This window comes from Aegilops tauschii, chromosome 1 (assembly GCF_002575655.3).
Source record: "Aegilops tauschii subsp. strangulata cultivar AL8/78 chromosome 1, Aet v6.0, whole genome shotgun sequence".
Taxonomy (NCBI): Eukaryota; Viridiplantae; Streptophyta; class Magnoliopsida; order Poales; family Poaceae; genus Aegilops; species Aegilops tauschii.
This window is the reverse complement of record NC_053035.3, coordinates 343,894,548-343,920,675: the sequence shown is the minus strand read 5'-3', so window position 1 is coordinate 343,920,675 and position 26,128 is coordinate 343,894,548. Positions and strand designations below refer to the sequence as shown.

The window sequence follows — 26,128 nt, the reverse complement described above, 5'->3', positions numbered from 1 at the left end:
GTTCATAACATATCAAGCTCAAACAAGCATGGCAAAAGTGCAAAAGATTACAGGTTCACAGACTTGGTGAAAAACTGGACATGGCAGAAAACAGCATCAGGTAGTAATGTTCTGAGCATGAAATCAACATGCTACAGGAACTTAACATAGCAAAACAAGGCATGGCAGTGTTCTACTAAATGCACATGACAAAAGTCCCTTACTGACCATAAGCCAAAAAGGACCAGAAGATATGATGGCAAGCATGTAAACATAGCAAGTTTCGTTATCAGTTTTCAGACTTAGCAGAAAACAGAGCATGGCAGAAATATTAATATGTAGGCCTCTTTGTGAGCTTGATGCACTCACTACAGAGCAATGAATGACAAACCAAGCATACCTACAGCAAGATGGCATGTTTATGAAGCTATCCATGGCAAGAACAATTGCATAGCATGTATGGATCAACTACAATAAGCTTGGCAAAAATGCATGTCATGTTAAGAATCTGCCAGAAATATTTTATAGCAAAAGTAGAGCAAGATTGAGTCATGCTATGGCACTCCATAATTGCAAACAATTGCAGGAGTGGATCAATTACAATAATATCTACAAAACATCCTTACTGAACATCTCCAAAATATGCATGGATCTCTCTGTAGCATCAAGTTTACATGGCAACAAAATTACAGCAGACAAGGACTCGGAGAAATCACTAAGTCCCTGAAATCAGAAATATTACGGGGCCTACTTTGCATGCTTGTGCTAGTCACCACAGAGATCACAAAAATACATGGACTATACCACTGGAAAGATGGCATGGCATACTTCAAAATACATGTAGAGCTCATGCTCATAAGATGCACAGATTAAATGATACAAAAATGACAAATCTCCAAGTTCTGATAAGAACCAGAGATTAACAGCAACTAGCCCTCTTCCAACGAATATTTGGGCATCAATATGACCTCTAATGAACATGGTGCAATTGAACAAAATGAAGAGCATCACAAGGCGAACAATTTGACATATTATACGCGCGAATCGGAGCTACATGCACGAAATTATCACATCAGGAACAGAGGCACATGCTGAAAAAAACTCAGGACTTAGAGAAAAAAGGAAGCGAGGGAAGTCAACGGGCACGTACTGGATCGATCGGATCTGGATCGAGAGCTCGAGCTCGGGCACCGGTGGCCGGAGCTCGCCGGAGGGAGGAAGGAGGGCGGCGCGAGGGCGGCGGTGGAGGCCGGCGGCGGGGACCGGAGGGGAGGCCGGCGGCGGGCGGCGGCGGAGATGGCGGGGCCGGCCGGCGGCGGTGGCGGCGGGCGGCGCGCTGGGCGCGGAGGCGGCGGCCGGCTCGGGCCCGGGAGGGCCGCGGTCGGGCTTGCGGGCCGCGGCGGCGGGGGAGAGAGAGGGTGACGTGGCGCGCTCCGGTTGGCCGGGCGGCGCGGCGGACGTTGTCCGGCCGGAGCGGACGCGTCCGGCGTGGCGCGGAGGGAGGAGCTAGGGTTTCGTCTGCAGTTTCGTTTTTCGGGATGCCCACATATAAATAGGTAGAGGAAGTTAGGAGACTCCAAATAAGGTGCGGTTTTCGCCCACACGATCGTGATCGAACGACCTAGAGCATGGAAGAGAGTTTGGTGGGTTTTGGGCTGGTTTTGGAGGGGGTTTTTTGCTGGGCACTCAAATGGACTTTGCGGATGCCCGGTTAGCCGTTGGAGTACCAAACGACCTCCGAATGGAACGAAACTTGACCGGTAGTCTCCGGGTGGTATAAGAAGACCACTTGACAAGCCTCGGACCATTCCGAGAAAGTTTGACACACGCACACGAAAGAAAACAAGAGGGGTGCACCGGAGGAGATAGGAGCGCCGGATTGAAAAACGGACAACGGGGAAAATGCTCGGATGCATGAGACGAACACGTATGCGAATGCAATGCACATGATGACATGATATGAAAATGCATGACATGACAAAATACAAAACGAAAGACAAAACCCGACAACGGAGGGAAACATATCACATAGCCGGAAATGGCAAGAGTCAGAGTTACAAATATGGCAAGTTACATGCGGGGTGTTACACTAAGTGCTTCTACTGCAAACGGACTGGTCACTGGAAGCGGAACTGCCCCAAGTATTTGGCGGATAAGAAGGATGGCAAAGTGAACAAAGTTATATTTGATATACATGTTATTGATGTGTACTTTACTAGTGTTTATAGCAACTCCGCGGTATTTGATACTAGTTCAGTTGCTAAGAGTAGTAACTCGAAACAGGATTTGCAGAATGAACAGAGACTAGTTAAGGGTGAAGTGACGATGTGTGTTGGAAGCAGTTCCAAGATTGATATGATCATCATCGCACACTCCCTATACTTTCGGGATTAGTGTTGAACCTAAATAAGTGTTATTTGGTGTTTGCGTTGAGCATGAATATGATTTGATCATATTTATTGCAATACGGTTATTCATTTAAGTTAGAGAATAATTGATGTTCTGTTTACATGAATAAAACCTTATATGGTCATACACCCAATGAAAATGGTTTGTTGGATCTCGATCATAGTGATACACATATTCATAATATTAAAGCCAAAAGATGCAAAGTTAATAATGATAGTGCAACTTATTTATGGCACTGCCATTTAGGTCATATTGGTGTAAAGCGCATGAAGAAACTCCATGCTGATGGGATTTTGGAATCACTTGATGCTTGTGAACCATGCCTTATGGGCAAGATGACTAAAACTCCGTTCTGCGGAACAATGGAGCGAGCAACTGACTTATTGGAAATAATACATACTGATGTATGTGATCCGATGAGAGTTGAGGCTCGCGGCGGGTATCATTATTTTCTGACCTTCACAGATGATTTGAGTAGATATGGGTATATCTACTTGATGAAACATAAGTTTGAAACATTTGAAAAGTTCATATAATTTCAGAGTGAAGTGGAAAATCATCGTAACAAGAAAATAAAGTTTCTACGATTTGATCGTGGAGGAGAATATTTGAGTTACGAGTTTGGTCTTCATTTGGAACAATGCGGAATAGTTTCGCAACTCACGCCACCTGAAACACCACAGCGTAATGGTGTGTCCGAACATCGTAACCGTACTTTGTTAGATATGGTGCAATCTATGATGTCTCTTACCGATTTACCACTATCGTTTTGGGGTTATGCATTAGAGACAGTTGCATTCACGTTAAATAGGGCACCATCTAAATCCGTTGAGACGACACCATATGAACTGTGGTTTGGCAAGAGACCAAAGTTGTCGTTTCTTAAAGTTTGGGGTTGCGATGCTTATGTGAAAAAGTTTCATCCTGATAAGCTCAAACCTAAATCGGAGAAAAATGTCTTCATAGGATACCCAAAGGAGACAGTTGGGTACACCTTCTATCACAGATTCGAAGGCAAGACATTCGTTGCTAAGAATGGATCCTTTCTAGAGAAGGAGTTTCTCTCGAAAGAAGTGAGTGGGAGGAAAGTAGAACTTAATGAGGTAATTGTACCTTCTCCCGAATTGGAAAGTAGTTCATCACAGAAATCTGTTCCAGTGATGCCTACACCAATTAGTGAGGAAGTTAATGATGATGATCATGAAACTTCAGATCGAGTTACTACCGAACCTCGTAGGTCAACCAGAGTACGTTCCGCACCAGAGTGGTACGGTAATCCTGTTCTGGAGGTCATGTTACTTGACCATGATGAACCTACGAACTATGAGGAAGCAATGATGAGCCCAGATTCCGCGAAATGGTTTGAGGCCATGAAATCTGAGATGGGATCCATGTTTGAGAACAAAGTATGGACTTTGGTTGACTTGCCCGATGATCGGCAAGCTATAGAAAATAAATGGATCTTCAAGAGGAAGACGGACGCTGTTAGTAGTGTTACTATCTACAAAGCTAGAATTGTCGCAAAAAGGTTTTCGACAAGTTCAAGGTGTTGACTACAATGAGAGTTTCTCATTCGTATCTATGCTTAAGTCTGTCCGAATCATGTTAGCAATTGCCGCATTTTATGAAATCTGGCAAATGGATAAACAAAACTGCATTCCTCAATGGATTTATTAAAGAAGAATTGTATATGATGCAACCGGAAGGTTCTGTCGCTCCAAAGGGAGCTAACAAAATATGCAAGTTCCAGCGATCCATCTATGGACTGGTGCAAGCATCTCGGAGTTGGAATATACGCTTTGATAAGTTGATCAAAGCATATAGTTTTATACAGACTTGCGGTGAAGCCTGTATTTACAAGAAAGTGAGTGGGAGCACTACAACATTTCTAATAAGTATATGTGAATGACATATTGTTGATCGGAAATAATGTAGAATTATTCTGCAAAGCATAAAGGAGTGTTTGAAAGGAGTTTTTTCAAAGAAAGACCTCGGTGAAGCTGCTTACATATTGAGCATCAAGATCTATAGAGATAGATCAAGACGTTTGATAAGTTTTTTCAATGAGTACATACCTTGACAAGATTTTGAAGTAGTTCAAAATGGAACAATCAAAGAAAGAGTTCTGGCCTGTGTTACAAGGTGTGAAATTGAGTAAGACTCAAAAGCCCGACCACGGCAGAAGATAGAAAGAGAATGAAAGTCATTCCCTATGCCTCTGCCATAGGTTCTATAAAGTATGCCATGCTGTGTACCAGATCTATTGTATACCCTACATTGAGTTTAGCAAGGGAGTACAATAGTGATCTAGGAGTAGATCACTGGACAACGGTCAAAATTATCCTTAGTGGAATAAGGATATGTTTCTCGATTATGGAGGTGACAAAAGGTTCACCGTAAAGGGTTACGTCAATGCAAGTTTTGACACTGATCCAGATGACTCTAAGTCTCAATCTGGATACATATTGAAAGTGGGAGCAATTAGCTAGAGTAGCTCCATGCAGAGCATTGTTGACATAGAAATTTGCAAAATACATACGGATCTGAATGTGGCAGACCCGTTGACTAAACTTCTCTCACAAGCAAAACATGATCACACTTTAGTACTCTTTGGGTGTTAATCACATAGCGATGTGAACTAGATTATTGACTCTAGTAAACCCTTTGGGTGTTGGTCACATGATGATGTGAACTATGGGTGTTAATCACATGGTGATGTGAACTATTGATGTTAAATCACATGGCGATGTGATCTAGATTATTGACTCTAGTGCAAGTGGGAGACCGAAGGAAATATGCCCTAGAGGCAATAATAGAGTTATTATTTATTTCCTTATTTCATGATAAATGTTTATTATTCATGCTAGAATTGTATTAACCGGAAACATAATGCTTGTGTGAATACATAGACAAACAGAGTGTCACTAGTATGCCTCTACTTGACTAGCTCGTTGATCAAAGATGGTTATGTTTCCTAGCCATTGACATGAGTTGTCATTTGATTAACGGGATCACATCATTAGGAGAATGATGTGATTGACTTGACCCATTCCGTTAGCTTAGCACACGATCGTTTAGTATTCTGCTATTGCTTTCTTCATGACTTATACATGTTCCTATGACTATGAGATTATGCAACTCCCGTTTACCGGAGGGACACTTTGTGTGCTACCAAACGTCACAACGTAACTGGGTGATTATAAAGGTGCTCTACAGGTGTCTCCGAAGGTACTTGTTGGGTTGGCGTATTTCGAGATTAGGATTTATCACTCCGATTGTCGGAGAGGTAACTCTGGGTCCACTCGGTAATGCACATCACTATAAGCCTTGCAAGCATTGCAACTAATGAGTTAGTTGCGAGATGATGTATTACAGAACGAGTAAAGAGACTTGCCGGTAACGAGATTGAACTAGGTATTGAGATACCGACGATCGAATCTCGGGCAAGTAACATACCGATGACAAAGGGAACAACGTATGTTGTTATGCGGTCTGACCGATAAAGATCTTCGTAGAATATGTGGGAGCCAATATGAGCATCCAGGTTCCGCTATTGGTTATTGACTGGAGACGTGTCTCGGTCATGTCTACATAGTTCTCGAACCCGTAGGGTCCGCACGCTTAAAGTTTGATGACGGTTATATTATGAGTTTATGTGTTTTGATGTACCGAAGATAGTTCGGAGTCCCGGATGTGATCACGGACATGACGAGGAGTCTCGAAATGGGCGAGACGTAAAGATTGATATATTGGAAGCCTATATTTGGATATCGAAAGTGTTCTGGGTGAAATCGGGATTTTACCGGAGTACCGGGGGTTACCGGAACCCCCGGGGGTTTAATGGGCCTACATGGGCCTTAGTCGAGAAGAGGAGGGGCGGCCAGGGCAGGCCGCGTGCCCCCTCCCCCTCTAGTCCGAATTGGACAAGGAGGGGGGGCGGCGCCCCCCTTTCCTTCCTCTCTCCCTCCTCCTTCCCCCTTCTCCTACTCCAACTAGGAAAGGAGGGAGTCCTACTCCCGGTGGGAGTAGGACTCCTCCTGGCGCGCCTCCTCCTGGCCGGCCGCCTCTCCCTCCCTTGCTCCTTTATATACGGGGGCAGGGGGCACCCCATAGACACAACAATTGATCTCTTAGCCGTGTGCGGTGCCCCCCTCCACCATAATCCACCTCGATAATATCGTAGCGGTGCTTAGGCGAAGCCCTGCGTCGGTAGAACATCATCATCGTCACCACGCCATCGTGCTGACGGAACTCTCCCTCAAAGCTCGGCTGGATCGGAGCTTGAGGGCGTCATCGAGCTGAACATGTGCTGAACTCGGAGGTGTCGTGCGTTCGGTACTTGATCGGTCGGATCGTGAAGACGTACGACTACATCAACCGCGTTGTACTAACGCTTCCACTCTCGTTGCTATGCATCACCATGATCCTGTGTGTCCGTAGGATTTTTTTTTTTGAAATTACTACGTTCCCCAACAACTCCTCTGCTGCACGGCATAGGCGTCGTTCCTCCCCGGCTCTGCGGTGGGGTCTAGCTTAGGATCGATGGAGTCCAGAGCGCGGCGGCAGTACACCTTATGCTCCCAGATCCCGTCGAGGGGACTCGCAGGTGCAGAGCGTGGTGACAGTGCACCCCATGCTGGTGTAGAGCGCGACATCAAGGGGACACGTAGGTGCAGAGCGGGCGTCGAGGGACGCGCAGGTGCAGAGCGCTGCGTTAGGTCACCCCGTGCTCCTAGATCCTGTCGAGGGGACTCTGGCTGCGGCGAGGTCCGATAGCTGGGGCTCTGCACGCCTAGCCTAGAGCGACAGAGGAAGCACCACCGTGTCTGGGACTCCGGCCGCAACAAGGTCAGGCGGTTGGGCGCTCTCTCCCATTCTGTCAAGGTGCTCTGGCGGCAGCCTGCTCGTCTTGCGTCACAAACCATAGCGACGAGGAGCGTCTGGCGTTCGAGGCGGCCTGCTCGTGCTGCTTGAGCAGCTGCGTCTCGGACCAGAGCGCGAGCGGGTGAGCACGGCGGAGGCGCTGCTCCGGCGTTGTCCCGGCGGCTACCTCGTCTCCCACGGCATGGTGGGTGGTCTACACCGAGATGGGTGGGTGTGTGTGTGCGGGAGAAGAGAGAGGAAAAGGTGGAGAGAGATGGGATGGTGGGTGAATGGTAGATGGACCCAGGTCGAACATGAGAGGACACATACGGACGAGGATGACACAGAAAATGTCCGATTTGTGTCCGCTTCGAGCCCAAATCGCGAGAAAATTTGATCCGAGTAAACACAAAACACCGGAAAAAAATGAGATGGATCGTTGCCTTAGACCGTCTTTTTTGTCAGTTTCGATCCAAACAAAGTAACAAACGCGCCCGAACGAAATTGGGTTGTGGGTTGGAGTTGACACAAGGTACATATTTGCTACCACTTGTAGTATAAACCAAACATACCCTAAATCCCCTCCGTTTCTTTCTAGGATCGATCCGACCCACCCAGTGGTGCTGGACGGCGATGCCGTGCCGTGCCGTTCGGGCTACTATGCTCGCGGCCGTCCGATCCGCACATCGCCCTTCCATTCAGACATCCCCAACGACATTCCATCGCGAGCTCGCGAGGGCAGTCTGGTAAAATCCCCATGTCCCCCAAGCTTTGCCGCAAATGGTTAAAGAGCAGTGTCCCTTCGTGGCTTCGTCCACCTGCCCCTCCCTCTCTTTCTCGTCGCGTCCGTGTCCTGTCGCGCACCTCGCTTCTCTCCGCCCTCACCCAATCCCTCACCCAATCCCTCCCAAAACCCTCGCCGCCGCCCCAAAGGAGGAGCCTGAGCGCGATCCCACCGGCGGCCGCCGTCATGGAGGTGCCGGGCTTCGCCGATTCTCCGTGCCGCCCGAGGAGCGCGCGGTACGCGGTGAAGGGGTACCCCAACTACGCGGAGGAGCCCGACTTCTGCGGCCCCGCCACGCCGTGCCGTCCGCGGACCGCGCGGCATGCCCGGAAGGGGTGCCTCGACTACGCCGAGCCGCCCGATGCCCGCGCCGTCCACGCGCCGTGCCTCCCACGGAGCGCACGGGACGCCGACAAGGGGTGCCTCGACTACGCCGAGCCGCCTGATGCTCGCGCCTCTGCCGCGCCGTGCCGTCCACGGAGCGCGCGGTATGCCGAGAAGGGGTACCCCGACTACGCCGAGCCCGATGACTTCACCGACTTCGCGCCGCGCCGCCCACGGAGCGCGCCGCACACCGAGAACGGGTGCCCGGACGACGCAGGGTCCGTCGGGCGCCTCGGGCACAAGAGGGACGAGGGAGGCGTCCCGGTAAAGAAGCCGGTGCTGCATTACGTAAGGAGGAAGCAGAGGGAGGCTGCCAAGGCCGCGGAGACGGCGGTGGACATGCTCGTTCCGTTGCTCCAGGGCATGGAGGTGGAGTCCGACGCGGGGGCGCTGGACGGGAGAAAGAGGCGCAGGACGGTCACCGCGCCCATGGCAACGGCGATGACTGCATGCGAGGTTTTAGCGCTGCCCAAGGACAACGAGGAGGTGGCGCCCGTGGATGGTGGGGCCGATGAGCATGGCGGTGGCGGCAAGAGCTGGAGGTTGCGTGTGAAGGAAACGCTGCGGGCTTTCAGCAGTAATTACCTTCACTTTGTGCAGGTCTCCCGGTCTCCTTAATTTTCTCGTTAACAAAAACATACTTCTGAATGTGGGCGCTGGGCATATTAAGGATTGTTAGTTAGTTTCTGAAAAAACAAAAGGGATTGTTAGTTTCCTATAGTGTTTTTAAGGCCTGGCATGGTTTGTGTCACAGGAGGAACAGCAAAGGGAGCAGGCTGTAAGGCAAGAGCTGAAGGCCTCCAGGGCTCTCAAGCGTCAGGTGTGGCATTCTGTATCTTCTATGATAAACGTACAGTTTTAGCTGTGAAATTAGGGTCTCTTTGACCATGAAAGATTTACATGTACTGGTTGGTTGAACGTACCATGAATGCACAGTTTGAGCTGTGAAATTCGGGAGCATGAATATGAAGTTCATTCAGTTTTTTCACGCCATTCAGCTGAGTAACCTCGTACAGTCGTACTGTTGGCTGTTGCACAGAAAGTAGTCCGGCAATCATAGTGTTTGCTAATTTTCAGTTGCCTGAAATTCCATAAATCCCAGTCACCTAGAAGTTGCACAATTGGAGTAGGGCCAGGAGCTACTAAAATTGCAGTAATATGTGCACTTTTAGTACTGTGATTTTAGTGCTATCAGGTCTTTCCAGCAAAATGATTTATTATATGATCATATAATAAAATGATCCTATGTGCATTTTTATATTGAATCTGTAGTAGCTATGTGTGCATACAGGAAATATAAGGTGCGCGGAGCTTATAGTTCCCTGCTTGTTGCCCTTTTTTCTTGATCATGTCTTCATTCTGAAACGTATTGCTTGTTTGCGTTACCAGGTTTTTTCTCCTAAAATATTTTGCAGTCATTGTGCACATGGAAGCATATTGCTGTGTTGATCTACTGATTCTTATTTGAGTGTTTGCTAACCTGTTTTATATAGGCTTCTCTTTTTTTTTCTGAGATCACAGAGGCTTCTCTTTGATAAAAACATGTTTGGTAGAATGTACAATATGTGGTGAGTTCTGTGTGTTAGGCATTTCTTTCTAAAAGGCTTTTGTATGATCCTATTTCCATTTGTTTCTAACATTTTGTACATCTCAAATACAAATCATATTAACCCTAAAAAATACAAATCATATTAGTAATAGTCCATGTTGTGCATGTGATTAATAATCGGGAATTATGATGCGCGGACGTGTGGCACCGAATCTTACAGCGCGTCGCACTCTCCAGCGTGTGATCGACCACACTGCCGAGTCTGTGCAGGCTGATAATGACGTGCTGACGGCCTGGCCGACGTCCATTGCATCCAGCGCATCTAGGGGATTCGGCCCGTCATGCCATAGCGCAGTCCTTAATAATTAGGTGCATTTTGGTATTATAGATGCTTTACATATTTCTGTCCTCCGTTACTTACTCCAATATACTTCATTCTAAAATTTTGAAATACAATGGTTAACTTGGGTCCATGCGCGCCCCTTATGAAAAGTACAAATTTAAAAAATAGTATTAAAATTTAGGGTAACAAACCTGGTCAATTGTTCTACTCACACTCTTTTTTCTTTCTTAAGTTAAGGAATTTACAACAAGTCTCTTGCAAAGAAATCCTAAGTATTTTTTTGGTCAGGCGACACCCAGATTTGAACTGGGGAAGTTTTGCAAAGAAATTATATCAGTTGTACTCTTGTCGGAAAAAAAAAACAAAATCGGACATCCAAATTACTTCAAACATGGTTTTTTAAGCACCCACTTTGTCTTTTTTTGCCAGAATACTGTGTCATTTCTTCGTGAAACTTCACACGTTGACAGAACATGGGTCCATGCTCACTCTATTTTTTTACTGTTCATAAGGGGTGCGCGTGGACCCATGTTCCAAAGGTCAACTCCTGAGAATTCTAGTATCTTGCAGTAAGTTTTCCTTAATTAAAATCTACATGGCTCCTCCCGTGTTGGAATTCGTTTATTATCTGTTTCCTCAAGACATAATTTACTTTGAGTGGTCCTGTCGATGATTTTTGTTTATTTCCTCATACAAATGTTTGATTTTATCACTTATGGAACAATAGATTCTGGGTAAATATGGGAAAACCAAGCCCTCGGCAAAGCATTAGCTCAAGAGGGTAAAAAATGCTAGGGATCGCAAATCAAAGATTGAAATATAAACTTTGACCAGTTATAACCCCCGTCCACACCGGCCCCTATCCACAATAAAATGCATTGCTGTATTTTTATTTTATTTCTGGCAGTTTGATACTTATTTCATCTATGAAATGCTTGGTACGATTTCGTAACCTTCTTTGCTTGTGAACATGGAAGGCTAACAACCAAGATGACGAAGGTTTTGAAGAAGTCAAACGGCCATCAAAGCGCCCTGATTTGAAAGCATTAACAAAGGTACCTTCTTATTAATGATACTTAGAATTGTGGATTATAAATATTGCAAATTTATGTGAACCTGGAAATAAAACAGATGCAAGCGACCAATGCCGTACTTTATCTAGAGAAGAGGATAGGGCATCTTCCTGGTTAGTCTTTCATTTATTTTCAAAGAGGAAAATATCTTATTGATTGATGAAACAGTTCTTGCTTACTTTCTTACTAGCTTTATAGAAATAACAATGTGAATTCGCTCATTGTCTTCTTTCTTAGGGGTTGAGGTTGGAGATCAATTCTACTCACGTGCTGAGATGGTTGTGCTAGGCATACATGGTCATTGGATGAAGGGTATAGATTATATGGGTTCGAAACATCAAGATAAGGTAAGGCTAGTGGCATGGATATTTGAAATTAGCTGATAACACAGTAACACATTCGATAGTTCTATAGTGACCATGACATATTGGCTCATTAAATATGAAATCGACATTCAACTTGGTATGCTCTTGATTTATTTGATCCTAACCAAATTTGATCTGTATGCACTTGATTCATTTCATAATAGAAACGATAGCCTGCAAAATTTCATCCAAAAATATGGCTATCTGTGTTCTACGAAAAAAATGGCAAAACGATTTTTATGAAACACAAATTTCATATGTTTGATGATTTTTCGCAGGTTCTCATTTTATAACATACACCCACACCCATGATTTTTTTTAGAATTTGCGGGGACACTGGGAGACAAAACCACCCTTCACACCGTGGCCCCGGATTTTAGGGCTGTTTGCACCTTCAAAGATTTAGAAAGAGTTGGGGAATATCTATAGACTTAGGGAATGCTACAAAATGAATAACTGATTAGAAAAAACATGACAATTTGTGTTCTGTATTCCTTACATTCACAAAAAATTCATGTGTTTTGGGAACTCCAAGATGCAAAAACAAGCTAGGGTACAAGTTAGACAATTCTAGAAATTTCAAGGTCTAATAACACATATGGTTTCATAGTTCAGTGTTAACTCGAACCAAGGACCATGATCTAGGGTTTCGGATGAACTTTTTTAAAAGGCTCCCTGACCTAGATGTAAAATTAAACTTCAGTTCAGTATTGAATACATAAGAAGACGGGGAAATGGTTGCTCAAACAGAATTCACCCATTTTTCTTAGCTACATGCCCAAAAAGAAGGTTTGAACAATACGTCGCTCCTCGACGGCTAAGCCATGAACTAATAAATGCAATTTAACCCCAAATGTGACGGTGTCACCCACAAATCTCGATTAAAAGCCGGTAGAAATTATTTGTAGCTTTAGTACTCCCTAACACATGCTGCATGGCTCCTCTCTTTTTCCTCCCAAGCTAGCCAAACCCTAACATATGCTGCATGGCTCCTCTTTTTTTCCTCCCAAGCTAGCCAAACCCCATATTGTGAAATTAACACGACAATTTTTTTTCTCGAGAAAACGCAGAAGATTTGCGTTTCATTGCATTGAAAAGGAAGGGGTTTCAGTTACCTAGGAGGCAATTATATAGAGTGAGGGTGCTGCAATTAATGTACATCCCAGGTCTGGGGAATGAGGGCACGTAGGCCCAACGCGCCGGCTCTGGCCCAAAGGGTCGCCTCCTCCTTGATTTTATCCAGTAGCGTAGCTATAGAAGGGCTGGCTCTGTCGAAGACGCAGTCGTTCCGATGCTTCCACAGCATCCAAGGAATGAGTAGTGTCGCCGAGGCGAGGCCCTTGCGCATAGGCTTGGGCGTGTGCTGCCGCACGGAGAGCCATCAGGTGTTGGTTGATGGCTCGCTATCAGGTGGGTTGCAGGGAACCCTTAGCCAGCTCAGGATTTCATACCATACCTGCCGGGAGAACGGGCAGGCGAGGAGGAGATGCCGGAGGGTCTCCGGCGCCTGGTCACAAAGTGGGCAGCACGCGGGGTGCTGCAAGCCGCGACGGGCGAGGCGGTCAGCGGTCCAACACCGGTCTAAGTGGGCGAGCCAATGGAAGAAGCGTACCCGGGGCGGCGCCCAGCATTTCCAAGTGAGCTTCCAAGCATCACATGCGGTGGATCCGTGGAACGTGGCAAGGTAGGCAGACTGCACGGTGTAGGTGCCTTTGGAGCTCCACTTCCAGAGTAGATGATCTGGCTCGGCGGAGAGCGTTGTGTGCTCAATCATGTGCCAGAGTTGCAGGTACTCGCCGATCTCTTGAATCCCAATGGTGCCCTGTACGTCGCGCGCCCAACTGTTGGCCTGAAGGCCATCCGCCACCGTCCGCAGCTTGCGGCGTCTCTTGGGGATGCAAGAGTATAACGCCGGCGTGATCTCACTGACGGAGCATCCGTCAATCCAGCGGTCCTCCCAGAACAAGGCGAGCTGGTCGTTGCCTATCTGCATGGTGGTCGAGGCAAAGAAAAAGGCGTGCTCGTCGGCGGAGAACTGCAGGTCAAGACCACTCCAAGCCCTGGCGTTGCCGGTGCGACTTAGCCACAGCCAACGTGTGCGGAGGGCGAGGCCTGTGCGCTCGAGGTCGTGGACACCAAGTCCTCCAAGCGAGATCGGCCGTGCGACGCGCTGCCAGTTGACATGGCAGTGGCCGCCGTTGGCTTCGGCGCGTCCGGCTCAAAGGAATCCCCTCTGTATCTTCTCCAGCGCCTTGATGATCCGCTTCGGTGGTGCTAGCGCCAGCAGCTGGTGGATGGGGATGGCGCTGAGCACGGCCTTGACAAAAGCAAGGCGGCCAGCCTTGTTCATGAGGCGCGCCTTCCAGGTAGGCAGCATGCCAGCAGTTTTGTCAACCACGGGTTGGAGCAGGGCAGCGGATGGGCGCTTGATCGTGAGCGGGATGCCAAGATATGTGATAGGCAGGTCCACGATGGGGCAGCCAAGTGCGTCGATGATGGGCGCCACGTCGTCAGCGTCGCAGCAGATGAGTGTGGCAGAGCTCTTCAGGAAGTTCACCTGGAGGCCCGACGCGCGTCCGAAGAGCTGCAAGACTCCTTTCACTGCCATGGTCTCGCCCTGGGTGGGGTGGCAAAATAGGATCACATCGTCCGCATATAGCGAGACAGCCGGGATTGGGCGCCGCGGGTGAAGCTGCTGCAAGATGCCCGTCTCGGTGGCTCGGCGAAGGAGACGGCTAAGTGTGTCGACCGCGAGGACAAATAGCTGGGGCGAGAGGGGATCGCCCTGTCGAAACCCACAGCGATGCCAAATGGTCGGGCCGGGCTTGCCGTTCAGGAGCACCTTGGTGCTGGCCGACGAAAGCAGAATGGCCAGCCAGTCCAGGAAGCGGTTGCCGAATCCGTATTGGCGCAATACCTCGAAAAGGAACGGCCAGCTGATCGAGTCGAAGGCCCGTGCCAAGTCGAGCTTCAACAGCAAGCGGGAGGCCTTGAGCTGATGGAGGAGGCGCGCGGACTGCCGGACGAGGACGAAGTTGTCATGCAACGAGCGTCCAGGGATGAACGCGTTCTGGTTCGCGCTGACGAGGGCATTGAGCTTGGGCGCGAGACGCAGCGAGAGGACCTTCGCGAAGATCTTGGCGACGAGGTGGATGAGGCTTATCGGCCTGTAGTCTCTGAGACAGCGAGAGTCCGCGCGCTTGGGCAGCAGCGTGAGCAGCGCCTGGTTAAGGCAGCTGAAACCACGGCCCCAGAGCGCGTAGAGCTGCTGGAACACGTCGATGAGGTCCTGCTTGACGATGGACCAACATGCGCGCAGGAAGTCAGCGGTGAAGCCGTCGGGGCCGGGTGCTTTGCGCGCGGGCAAGCGCTTGATGGCCTGCCAAATCTCCTCGGCGTCAAAAGGTGCATCAAGGTCGTCGAGATTGGCAGGCGTGATGAGGGCGAGGAGGTCCAAAGTGCACTCCCGGGGCGCGGCGGTGCCAAGCAGAGCGTCAAAGTGCGCGTAAGCTGCCGCGGCCATGTCTCCCTGGTCCATGATGATTTCCTCAGGCTGTGCACCGTGTTCTTCTGCCGCCTATATGAGCATTGCCGGTGGTAGAAGGATGTGTTGGCATCGCCGTCTTTGAGGTTCGCAAGGCGGGCCCGTTGGCGAGCGATGGATCGCTCCAGGGAAGCAAGGCCTAGGTAGGAGGCCTTGATCTGGCGACGCAGCCAGTCTTCGTGCGGGGACAAAGCTCTACTCTCCAAAGCAGTGTCAAGCCTTAGGAGAAGCTCGCGGGAGATTGCCAGCCTGAGGTGCACATTGCCCACGGTCCGCGAGCTCCAGCTAGTGAGCTGGCGCGCGGTGGCCTACATGCGCAACATGAATCGCCGGAATGGGTCCGCCACGTGGACGGAGTGCCATGCAGCCGCAACGACGTCGTGGAATCCGTCGAGGCGAATCCAGAAATCCTCGAAGTGGAAGCGCCGGTGTGGAGGTGCTATCGGAGAGCAGTCCAGGATCAGGGGGCTGTGGTCGGAGACGACGGAGGCGAGGCAGCGTAGGAGGCACGCGCTATGAAGCTCCTCCCAGTCCGTGGTGCAAAGCACCCGGTCGAGGTGGACAAGGGTCGGAGGCGACTGCTCATTCGACCAAGTGTAGCGTCTCCCGCTGAGGTACACTTCTTTGAGCGCTAGGTCGTTGAGCACGCGTCGAAAGCGACCCATCATGCGGTGGTTGAGGTTGAAGTCCCCGCGACATTCTTTGAACGGTATATGACGTTCCCGTTGTTTTTGTCCTCGTCGCGATATATGAGGTTGAAGTCCCCGCACAACATCCACAGTCCGGGGCACTCGTCGCGAATGTCGCGGAGCTCTTGCATGAAGGCAACCTTGTCGTCGTCAAGTTGGGGCCCGTAGACAACGGTGAGCCACCATGGAGTGCCGAAGCCAGACGCGGTGGAGACCTTAGCAGACAAGGCGTTGGTGGTGAAAAGAGGATCGGTGATGGCCACCTCTCTACTCTTCCATGCCAACAGGATGCCGCCACGGGTCCCGTCCGCGGGCAAGTACACATAGTCGTCAAAATCCGAGCCGTCTCAAGGACAACCGACGAGCAAACTAACTGCATCTTAGTTTCTTGGAAGCAGGCGATCGATGCATTGGTGGTTACAACAAGCGACCGAATGGCGGTGCGGCGAGCGCGCGCGTTGAGGCCGCGCACGTTCCAAACCAGAACCTTGGGGGCGTGATCCATGGAGCAGAGATCGACGAGCAGGCGCGCCGGCGTAGCTAGGCCCCGATCGGGCTGCCAGCGACCACCGTGGTGATCGGCGCAACGGCGGGGTCGGAGCGGAGCTCGCGGCCTATCAACGCGGCCATGGCCGAGAGGACAGACATAGGGAGAGGCGTCGCAAAGAGCCCCTCGTAAGTCTTCATCTCCGTGGCCGTGATCTTCTGGTCTAGCCCAACGATCCCGAGGGTGCGCAGTACGTGGATTTGCGCACGTCTTTCGGCGGTAGGTGGAGCAGCCGCCTTGCATGTCGAAGCCGAGCCAGATCTTCCACGTCGCGGGGCAAAGTTGGGCGGGCATCGCCGCTGACGTTTCCCGGGAGTTGGAAGTGCGGCGTCGAGCTGCTTGGTGGCAGCAGCGAGGAAGTCGCCAAGGGTCCAGGTTGTGGTTGTAGTTGCGCCAGCGCGTGACGTGTACGGCGCAGGGTCACTGGGGGCGAGGCGAAGCGCGTTGGAGTTCTCTCCACAGCGGGGCATGCAGCTTGGGTCGGGTGGGTGCATGCAGTCTGGGCCGGGTGGGCAGGTGGGCCGTCCAGGGGTGGCTGCGGCGTGGATGCGTTATCCAGCGCAGCCTCTCCCTCGTGTGGGGCCGCAGGGGAGGGGTCCATGCTTGGCGCGCATGGCGCGGCCGCGGGAGACTCCAGAAGCCCTTCCTCGTGGTCGCTTGGCGGGGCCTGCTCCGTGGCTTGGACCGGTGGGCCAGCATGCGCTAGTGGAGCAGGGTCCGTGGACCGGTCGGCGTGAGACAGCACCGCTGCGGGCGCTGACGGGGGCGAAACACCACTTTGCCCCGACAAAGGATCATCCTCGGGGGTGGGGATGGGCGAATCGGGCACCTCGCTGTCCAGCGACAAGTGGCCTGTGGGGCAGTCCTGGCCTGCGGGGCTGTCAGGATTGGCCTGGGCCGGCAGAGCTTTTGCAAGGCACCGGTCCTGCTCGTGAGGCGACAGCAGCGGTGCATGGTTCTCAGCCAATGGGGGCTGGCCATCAGACGTCGTCGGGCCCAGCAACTCAGGATCAGAGGACGGGCCAGCGGGCAGCGGTGCAGCCTTGGCGATCCTTGCCGCATCAGCAGCGCGCTTTTTCTTTCCACCGCGCCTCCCTCTTTTGGAAAGCCGACGAGAGCGCAGCTGCCCGCCTGCTGTGGGCCAGGGCTCCATCGTCCTTCCCTGGGTACAGGCATGCAGCGGCATGGCTGCGTCCGTACGACGACGTTGGGCGGGCCATCGGGCGACGACGGCGATCCCATCGGCGCGGCCACGGTGATCGGAGGCGCGCCAACCGATGGAGTCGACCGCCATGCCGTCCGCGCGGCCGTCGCGGGCGTCAGACGTGCGCCGTCGCTTGCGGCTACGGCGGCGGCCTCGGCCGCGACCAGACCCATCTCGGCGTGTCTCCTCACCGGCTTCGCCACCCGACGCATCATCAGTAGGGCCGCCGCCGTTGCCGACAGCAGTCGAGGCGGCAAGCGCAACGGCGCCATCGGTGACCATGATAGACACGGGGTAGCTCAGTGTGCGGATGGTCGGCAGCGAGCCGCGTCTGGTGGCGGGGACGGATTCCACGATCTCCAGGACGGCCGCGCGGCGGATGCTGGCCGGCTCGTGCGTGCGCGCCGTCAACCGGAATACGGCGAGGTCGGCGCGCGAGCGCGTGCTCGGGTGCAGTCGCTCAATCCAGCAGCTGGAACTGAAGTGAAATAGAAGTCAAGTTCAGTACCATAGTAGCCTACGAGTAAAATTTACTCAGGAGTGTTGCCTTTGTTTAAAAATTGGTATGTAAGTTGAAATATGATGCACTTCACGGCAATGAAATGATTTGACAGCATGCCATATAGAAATAGGTCATTGAACACTCATATAATGTCATTGTCTGTTTATATATATATACACACACAACATAAGTGGGTAAACATTTTAATGTCTTGATCGTACAAATATTTTCTATTTTTTGAGTAAGTTCATGTTAAATTATTTTATTTCACAGGACTTTGTCTAGCTGTTAATATCTGGTTGTATATTTTTTTCTTTCTGATGTATTATCTGCAAAGCTCTATTGATCATATTATTTGTTAATATATCTATTCCATAAGAAAAAATGATTTATGTGGTAGTGTTGATCACTTGATTAAGCAGCCAGGGTATCAAGATTTAATTTTCCCTCTTGCCACCTGCATTGTAATGTCGGGGGCATATGAAGATGATTTTGACAAAGCTGACGAAATTATTTACACTGGCGAAGGAGGGAACAATTTGCTTGGCAACGGTCACCAGAAAACTGAACAAACATTGCTTCGGGGAAACTTGGCACTGAAGGTTAGTTCCCGGGTTTCCTTTGATTTTTATATTGTGCAAAAACCTATCTTGTTGTTTCAGTTTTTCTTTCTTTCTTGTATGTATAATCTATAGTCACACTTCAATTATAATGTGCTCAGACTTATTATTTTCTTGTTCCCATATAACATTTGTTTTCTTTCTTTCTTATATTTTTAATCTTATTTGAGTTGATTTTTTTTTCAAAAGGAGGTTAAAACCCCCAGCTTGCATCATTGCATTGCACACAGCCATTGATTGCATCACCAAGTTTAGAGTAGCTTATGCTCATCCTTTTCCAAGAATTAGTTCTCTTCCAAATGCTAATAGTCGCCTCTTACTTCTATTAAAGGTTGAATAGCTTCCATTGCAATTACCAGTTCTCTTTGCAATCTACCACCTCCGTCTCAAAATATAAGACGTTTTGCGGTTCGTCTTATATTTTGGGACGGAGGTAGTACTTCTCACAGTTTTTGTTCTTCGTATTGATTAACCTTTTCTGCTGGCTCTTGAGTGACATAATTTAATATTGTGCAGAATAGCAAGGATAATGGCAACCCTATACGGGTTATTCGTGGCCATATAGAAAAGAACAGCTACACTGGAAAAGTGTACACCTATGATGGATTGTACAAGGTTTTTATCTCCTAGATAATCTTCATATCAAATATCTGTTTGGTACCAAGTGTATGTAGGCTGATAGTTTTGAGCTAATCATCTAAACTAGCGAATTAGTGTGATATTTTTATTTTGCCAAAGAGTCACCTAGTGTGATCTTATTATCAAATATAACCTCTGTCTGGAATTAACTGTCACTGAAATGAGTGTAGACGCGTTTCAATGTGTAGATACACTCATTTCAGCGACAGTTAATTCCGGACGGAGGGAGTATATGTATATCTATTCAAATATTTCTTCCATTAACTTCAGGCTCTAGTCTGAAGCAAAATTAAGTATTTCATCAGCGATAGTTGCAGTGATCTTGCCTCCTGTTATATGTCTTATCTTTACTGCTTCTGAAACTTGAACATGTCTCATGATTGCATCTTGAGTAACTTATTTTATGACTACAAATGTTACATAGGTAGTGGATTGCTTGTCAGAGAAAGGAGTGCGCGGGCATTTGGTTTTCAAATTCAGATTGAAGCGTCTTGAAGGTCAACCACCTTTGACAACTTCAAGGGTAGAGTTTACAATCTCAAGCTGATTTCAGCCCCCTATCTTGTTTTCGATATCTCTGTATTCTTCTTTTTGCAGTATAAAAGCATTTGTATCAACATTTCAATCTACTATAGTATTATTATTGACTGAACTAGGTTCCAAGATCATGGTTGTAATCAGATGCTCATTTGTGGCTGGATTTTTGTTGAATGCGTATGAAACAAAAATCATGCGGAAAGTAAAGAAAACTCGAAAATAACCGAGTTGACTGGGAAACCGCTGTGAACTCAGAAGCGTTCTAGGAAACAGGAGATATCATTTTTTTACTGCTATTGTTCTTACAATTCGGGATCACAGGTGTTCTTAGAATCCTGAATCACACATGTAGTTTGTGCCTTTTCTTTACTGTGTATTTTTCTCACAGAAGAACTTGTTGTGCTTGGATCTTTCAGTTCAATTATCCAGCAATTTCCTAGTACTTGATGCTGGTCAGGAGTCTGAAGATTCAGCTCCCCTCTATTAAATTTCTCACCCTCTATAAATAACATAATATCGACTCTCTTGACTGACAGACTATTGTACTCATGTTTCAAATCCTACGTTTGAAAAGTGATTTCCGTTCCACTTAGTTTCCTTTTACCATGATGCTTTCTTTAGTACTCCCTCCGTTCCTAAATATATGTCTTTGGAGAGATTTCACTATGAATCACATACGGATGTATGTAGATGCATTTTAGAATGTAGATTCATCCATTTTGCTCCGTATGTAGTCCATAGTGAAATCTCTACAAAGACTTATATTTAGGAACGGAGGGAGTACTTATTTACCTTTTAGCTTCTTATAAACACATATATGTGCAGGTGCTGTTTAATCGTGGAGATGTTCACATGCCAATTTCTGAATTACCTGGGTTTGTTATTTGAGCACTGACCATATTGATTTATCCTCAGTATTCATACTCTTTTGTCTTTTCCCTCCGGGTCTTACTATTTGTCTTTGAGTTTGTTCAATAGGTTGGTTTGTCGGGACATCTCTTATGGGCAAGAGAACATTCCAATTCCTGCTACAAATTTAGTTGATAACCCTCCTGTTCCTCCATCTGGTATGCTACAAACTTCTATTTATCCCCTTTAACTAGCTCTCCTGTCCATCGTTTTACCTGTTTTTATCATATATGTGATTTTGGCCGCTAATCTTCTGTTCATGCCGGATGCTTGCTTGTTGCTTTTAATGTTTGGAATTAGCTGATCTTTTTCTGACATGTGTTACTTGTATTGCTTGAGTTTCTTGCTTTTCACAAATATTCAGCACACACACTATAATGATTTTATCTGCGTCATGCCTTTTGTAGGCTTTGTGTACTCTAAGTCACTGCAGATTCCAGAATATATCAAGATACCAGCTGACAGTATTGGTTGCAACTGCAAAGGAGATTGTTCTAGCTCTACACACTGCTTGTGTGCTGTTCACAACGGTTCTGATCTACCATATGTGTCCAGACAAAAGAAATTGAGTGCTAAGCACGTGGATTCTACACATAAGAATATTGGAAGGTAAAATTTTGCATTGAAGATCATTGGGCTTTTAGCATAATGTAATGTCAAAAAACATGTTTATGGTAATATTTGCCTACAATGGGAGGTGGCAATGGCGCTTCAAGTTTTCAGGGAACGAAAAAGAATGTTTATCATGTGCTCTTTGTTCTTGGGCTGCAGCTCTTCTTTAATCAGTTGTGTAATCTTTAGGTTGGTGGAGCCCAAAGCAGTTGTGTTTGAGTGTGGTGCTAATTGTAGCTGCCACTGCAGCTGTGTAAATAGAACATCCCAGCAAGGATTGCAATACCACCTAGAGGTAATACTTTTCGTAGTCTCTTATTTTCTTTTATGTGTTACTCCGTGTATCCTTATTTCCTTCAGTCAGGTTTATAAGTCGAGCAAGGGTTTTAGGTCTTTAATTTGACTACCAAAACTTGTGTTATATGCCCACAAAATATATCTTCAGATTCGTCGTCGAGTGAAGTTTCTAAATATCTTCCTTTGGCATATTAGACATGTTATATGTTAGTCAAGTTAAAGACCTAAAATTTCATGCCTGACTTATATACACGACTGGAGGGAATATATTGCATTGCCTTGGAGATTAACAATCAAAATGTAAATTCAGGTGTTCAAAACTGAGCTAAAAGGTTGGGCTGTAAGAACGTGGGACACTATTCTTCCTGGGGCACTCATCTGTGAATACACTGGGGTATTGAGGAGGAACGCTGAAGTTGAAGGTTTGCTGGACAACAACTACATATTTGATATAGACTGTCTTCAGACCATTAAAGGCCTGGATGGGAGGAAGGTAATGCATTATTCTCTTCCGTTTGCTGGTTTCAACTTTGGAGCTGAATTGTTGTATGCTCAATGCCTCGATTTAATGTTATTTCTCCTAGTTGCCAACTTACCATAATAAAACCAAGGATATATTACTGTGATGCACTACTTCTAGTTCTCAATACAACTGTTCTCTGTTAGAAGGGAAAGGTGAAAGTGATATCATAATTGTCTTCGACTAGTAAAGTTGTTTACCTCATTGCTTGAAGCTTTGATTTGCATCTTTCTAGAGCTAGTAATTGGCCTAGATTTGGTTGGGACAGATGGAGCAGCATATCCTGTAAAATGATCTACTATAATGTCCTCCACCTGAAGCTGTCATTTTCTTCCCTTTCCACAGTGTCATGTATTGTGTATTAACATATCATTACCATGATATTTACTCGTTATTTTTCTACAGCAAAGGTCTGGCTCAGAACTGCATATGGCATCTCTTCAAGACGAGCATGACTCCGAGGCTTCTCAAGCCCCAGAGTATTGCATTGATGCTGGTTCCATCGGCAACATTGCGAGGTTCATAAATCATAGCTGCCAACCGAACCTTTTCATCCAGTGCATATTGAGCTCACATAGAGATATCAAGCTAGCAAAAATCATGCTTGTTGCAGCTGATACCATACCACCTCTTCAGGCGAGTCTTTGTGACTAAAACTTAATTGTTTTTTTCAAAGAAAGTTAACTCTGTAAGATGTTAACCATGAAATTCAGTGATAGTTGAATCATAACTATTGAAGCCTTATTGTTCAGTTATTTGACCTGTTAACCTTAATGTGTTGATTAGTTAGTAATTCATTCATTTTCCCATGGTACGTTTTACTTTTTGCCTGGTCATCCTAAGTAGCACGAACTTACTATATTGATGAATTGATATATCTGATAAACACATAGATGTCTTAGAGTAGAACCAACTCCCAGAAAGGTAAACTTGTGTTACTTTAAAACTCGGTGAGATAGTTGAATCACAATCACTCAAGCTTTATGTTCAGTTATTTGTGGTACTTATTTATTTTCATTTAGTAATTCATTCATTTTCCATGTTACATTGCTGCTCAACCATGTTTGTGGTATCTCAAAAAAAAACCATGTTTGTGGTAGATCATCTTAAGAAAATTGAACTGCTCTTTGCCCCTATTTGTATTATTAGTAAGCTGTTACCTCTGTCTAAAAAGATAGATGTTTCATGAATAGCACTGAAAACGTGAACATGGCCATTGCTTTTGTCAAGTATGTTTACAGAATTATGAAATAAATTTGTTTCAACGTCATCAAATATTTGGTGAAATGTCTACAGCATCATTTTAATATTGCCGACCCCAAAATTTCTAGATACACTAGAGATCAAAGTGAGACAATTTGATCATACACATTCTAAGGCGTTATGTTTTTTTAGATAATGGAAGCTTCTTTTTTTACTCCCGGCCTATGGACCATAGATACATGCACCCATACTAAGGCGATATGTATTTTATGAATTGGTTTTGCAAACTGCTGTTAAGTTGACCATTAGTAGATACTGAAACATAATCAATTATATCAATTGCACAAGTGAGGGCACATGACACCTTTTATCTTCCTGCTGTTTCACCTGCCTATGGATTGCTGACTTGACTGTACTTGTTGCAGGAACTCTCGTATGACTACGGGTATGGCATGGACAGTGTCATTGGTCCAGATGGCAATGTTGTCAAGTTAGCTTGCCACTGTGGTGCCTCTGACTGCCGAAAGCGGCTCTATTAGGTTATTTGACAGCGCCATAGTGCTTCATGGGAAACTCCAAGTTAGCTTGCTACTGTGGCACCTCTGACTGCCGAAAGCGACTATATTAGGTTTTTTGACTGTGTCATGGTGCTTCTAGGGAAACTCTTAACATTATTACTCTTCATAGGACGCCATGCCATGCTTGCTGTGTAGCGCAAGGGTAGTACCCAGGCGAAACATTTCATTTTGTGTAGATGACATGCTTGTTGTGCTACTTAACCGACATTCAGCCAATAGCATGACTAAATTAATATATTATGGGGTTTCCTTTTTCTACATTTTCTTTGCATTTCTTGTTTGCATTATTTATGTTTGTGTGATATATCTGTGATAGTTTTCTTTGCTTGGTCTTGTTTAAAAATGGGAGGGGATGATTAATGGCTCATAAGGAGACCTTTATACTGTCTCCAAAAAGGAGGAGACCTTTAGCCAGCATACTTTGATTTGTTGGAGCCAATACCATGTTATGAACAATTTCATTCTTCAGACTTTTAAGCTCCTGCCAGGCGCAAGGGTAGTCTGACTTACCCAAACTGCCCTCATGAGTAAATTTGTAGTAGTAGTACAAACTTGTACATGGTGTACCCTTGTATGGTTTGGAAGCCATATGTGGGTTGGTTCTGAAGCCCACACATTTGTCCTGCAACTGCAACTGCAACTGCAACTGTAAGAGAAGCCTTGATGATGGAAAAACATCAGATTAGTGAATCGCACTGCTGACCGTCGAAGGATCCAAGAAGTTCCTAGCCAGCTATGTGGATTTGCTCCAGACGGGCACTGGATGGGTGATGCCGCTGGCCAGGGCCATGGATTTGTTCCAGCGATGTGTGGAATTGTTCAAGAGCGTATGGCTGCATGCATCCCCACGGGTGGGCAAGCATTTGTTTCGGTCTGGCCTCCCCTCGCCGGCGGACAGGCGCTCAGGCGGTGGTGGTGATCTAGATTTTGATTGGCCTATTTAGTGGTGGATGCAAACTACGTAGCTTTGACCTCCTGCGGCTGCATGGCGGCTGTGGCCACTGGAAATCTTCGTGAGGGTTCATCTCTCCAGATTCGGTGCTTCGGCGATGAGATGCAAACTATGGATGGCGGCTTGACGCAGAGGAATGGTTGTGTAGCGGCAGTGTTCGTATCGCGTGTAGCTGCTCGGATTGCGGAAAAGTGGTGGCGACGTCACATGAATGACTACAATGGTGGTGCTTCTCGAGCACCTAGTATCGAGCTCCGGGGTGAAAGCCCAGGTTTGACCCGAGTTGGTTATACCTGGCAATGGCGACATTCATACGTCGTTACCTTGTTGAAGGCATTGCTCGGATATGCTCGGACCGTTTCTTCAGGATGAAAACCTAGATTCTATCCTTCGGTGGTTGGATCCGGTGACGCAGGCGCCTAAGCGTCGCTCCTTTTGTGAAGGCGTTGCTGTTGAAGAATCTCGTCGTTCACGTGTTGTCATGAGATGGTTGGTGCGGATATGGTCTTTCCTATAGTTTGCCGATCAAGGATCTGATCACTTAGTTTTATTTTTTTGCCTCGCATATGCATAGCTTTGGTCTTATATGACTTTGCTATTTGCCCGCGTGTGCTTTTGTGTGTGTTAGTATTGGTTGTGTGCATCCTAGTTATGCAGAGGCCGGGTGTGTGAAAATCCGCCCTTTATCGAAAAGCTATGTGGATTTGCTACTGATCATTGAGCAATTTCTACATGCAGAGGAAAGGAGGTGCTAAGCTGATACATATCGAAGGGCGCCACCGCCCTTGGACCTAAACTCACGAGGAAGTCGATGCGGGTGCCACTGCCACCGCCAGAAGATCACATTAATCTCAACGTCGACGGCCCCTTCCAGGCGGCTGATGGCACAGTGGACACTGGTATGATAGTGCGTGATCACCGTGGTGGTGCCCTGGCGGTCGTTACAGCTGTGTGCTGAACCTTGGTACGATCTGTGCAGATGACCCTTAAACTGATACCTCTTGAGGAGTCTCGATGATTCAGTCC

General features: G+C 47.4%; 1 protein-coding gene across 1 annotated transcript; it reads left to right on the top strand.

The window, feature by feature from the left end:
* The first annotated feature begins 8,089 nt into the window (after positions 1–8,089).
* Positions 8,090–24,408, top strand: LOC109761403 (histone-lysine N-methyltransferase, H3 lysine-9 specific SUVH4). Its single transcript, XM_020320217.4, has 15 exons — positions 8,090–9,019; positions 9,174–9,239; positions 11,289–11,366; positions 11,443–11,497; positions 11,622–11,731; positions 18,658–18,837; positions 19,372–19,470; positions 19,919–20,017; positions 20,857–20,906; positions 21,010–21,098; positions 21,348–21,549; positions 21,742–21,847; positions 22,160–22,342; positions 22,775–23,005; positions 23,998–24,408. Exons 1-15 carry the CDS (start codon positions 8,222–8,224, stop codon positions 24,109–24,111), a joined length of 2,460 nt encoding a protein of 819 aa, XP_020175806.3. The 5' UTR covers positions 8,090–8,221; the 3' UTR covers positions 24,112–24,408.
* The last annotated feature ends 1,720 nt before the right edge of the window (positions 24,409–26,128 follow it).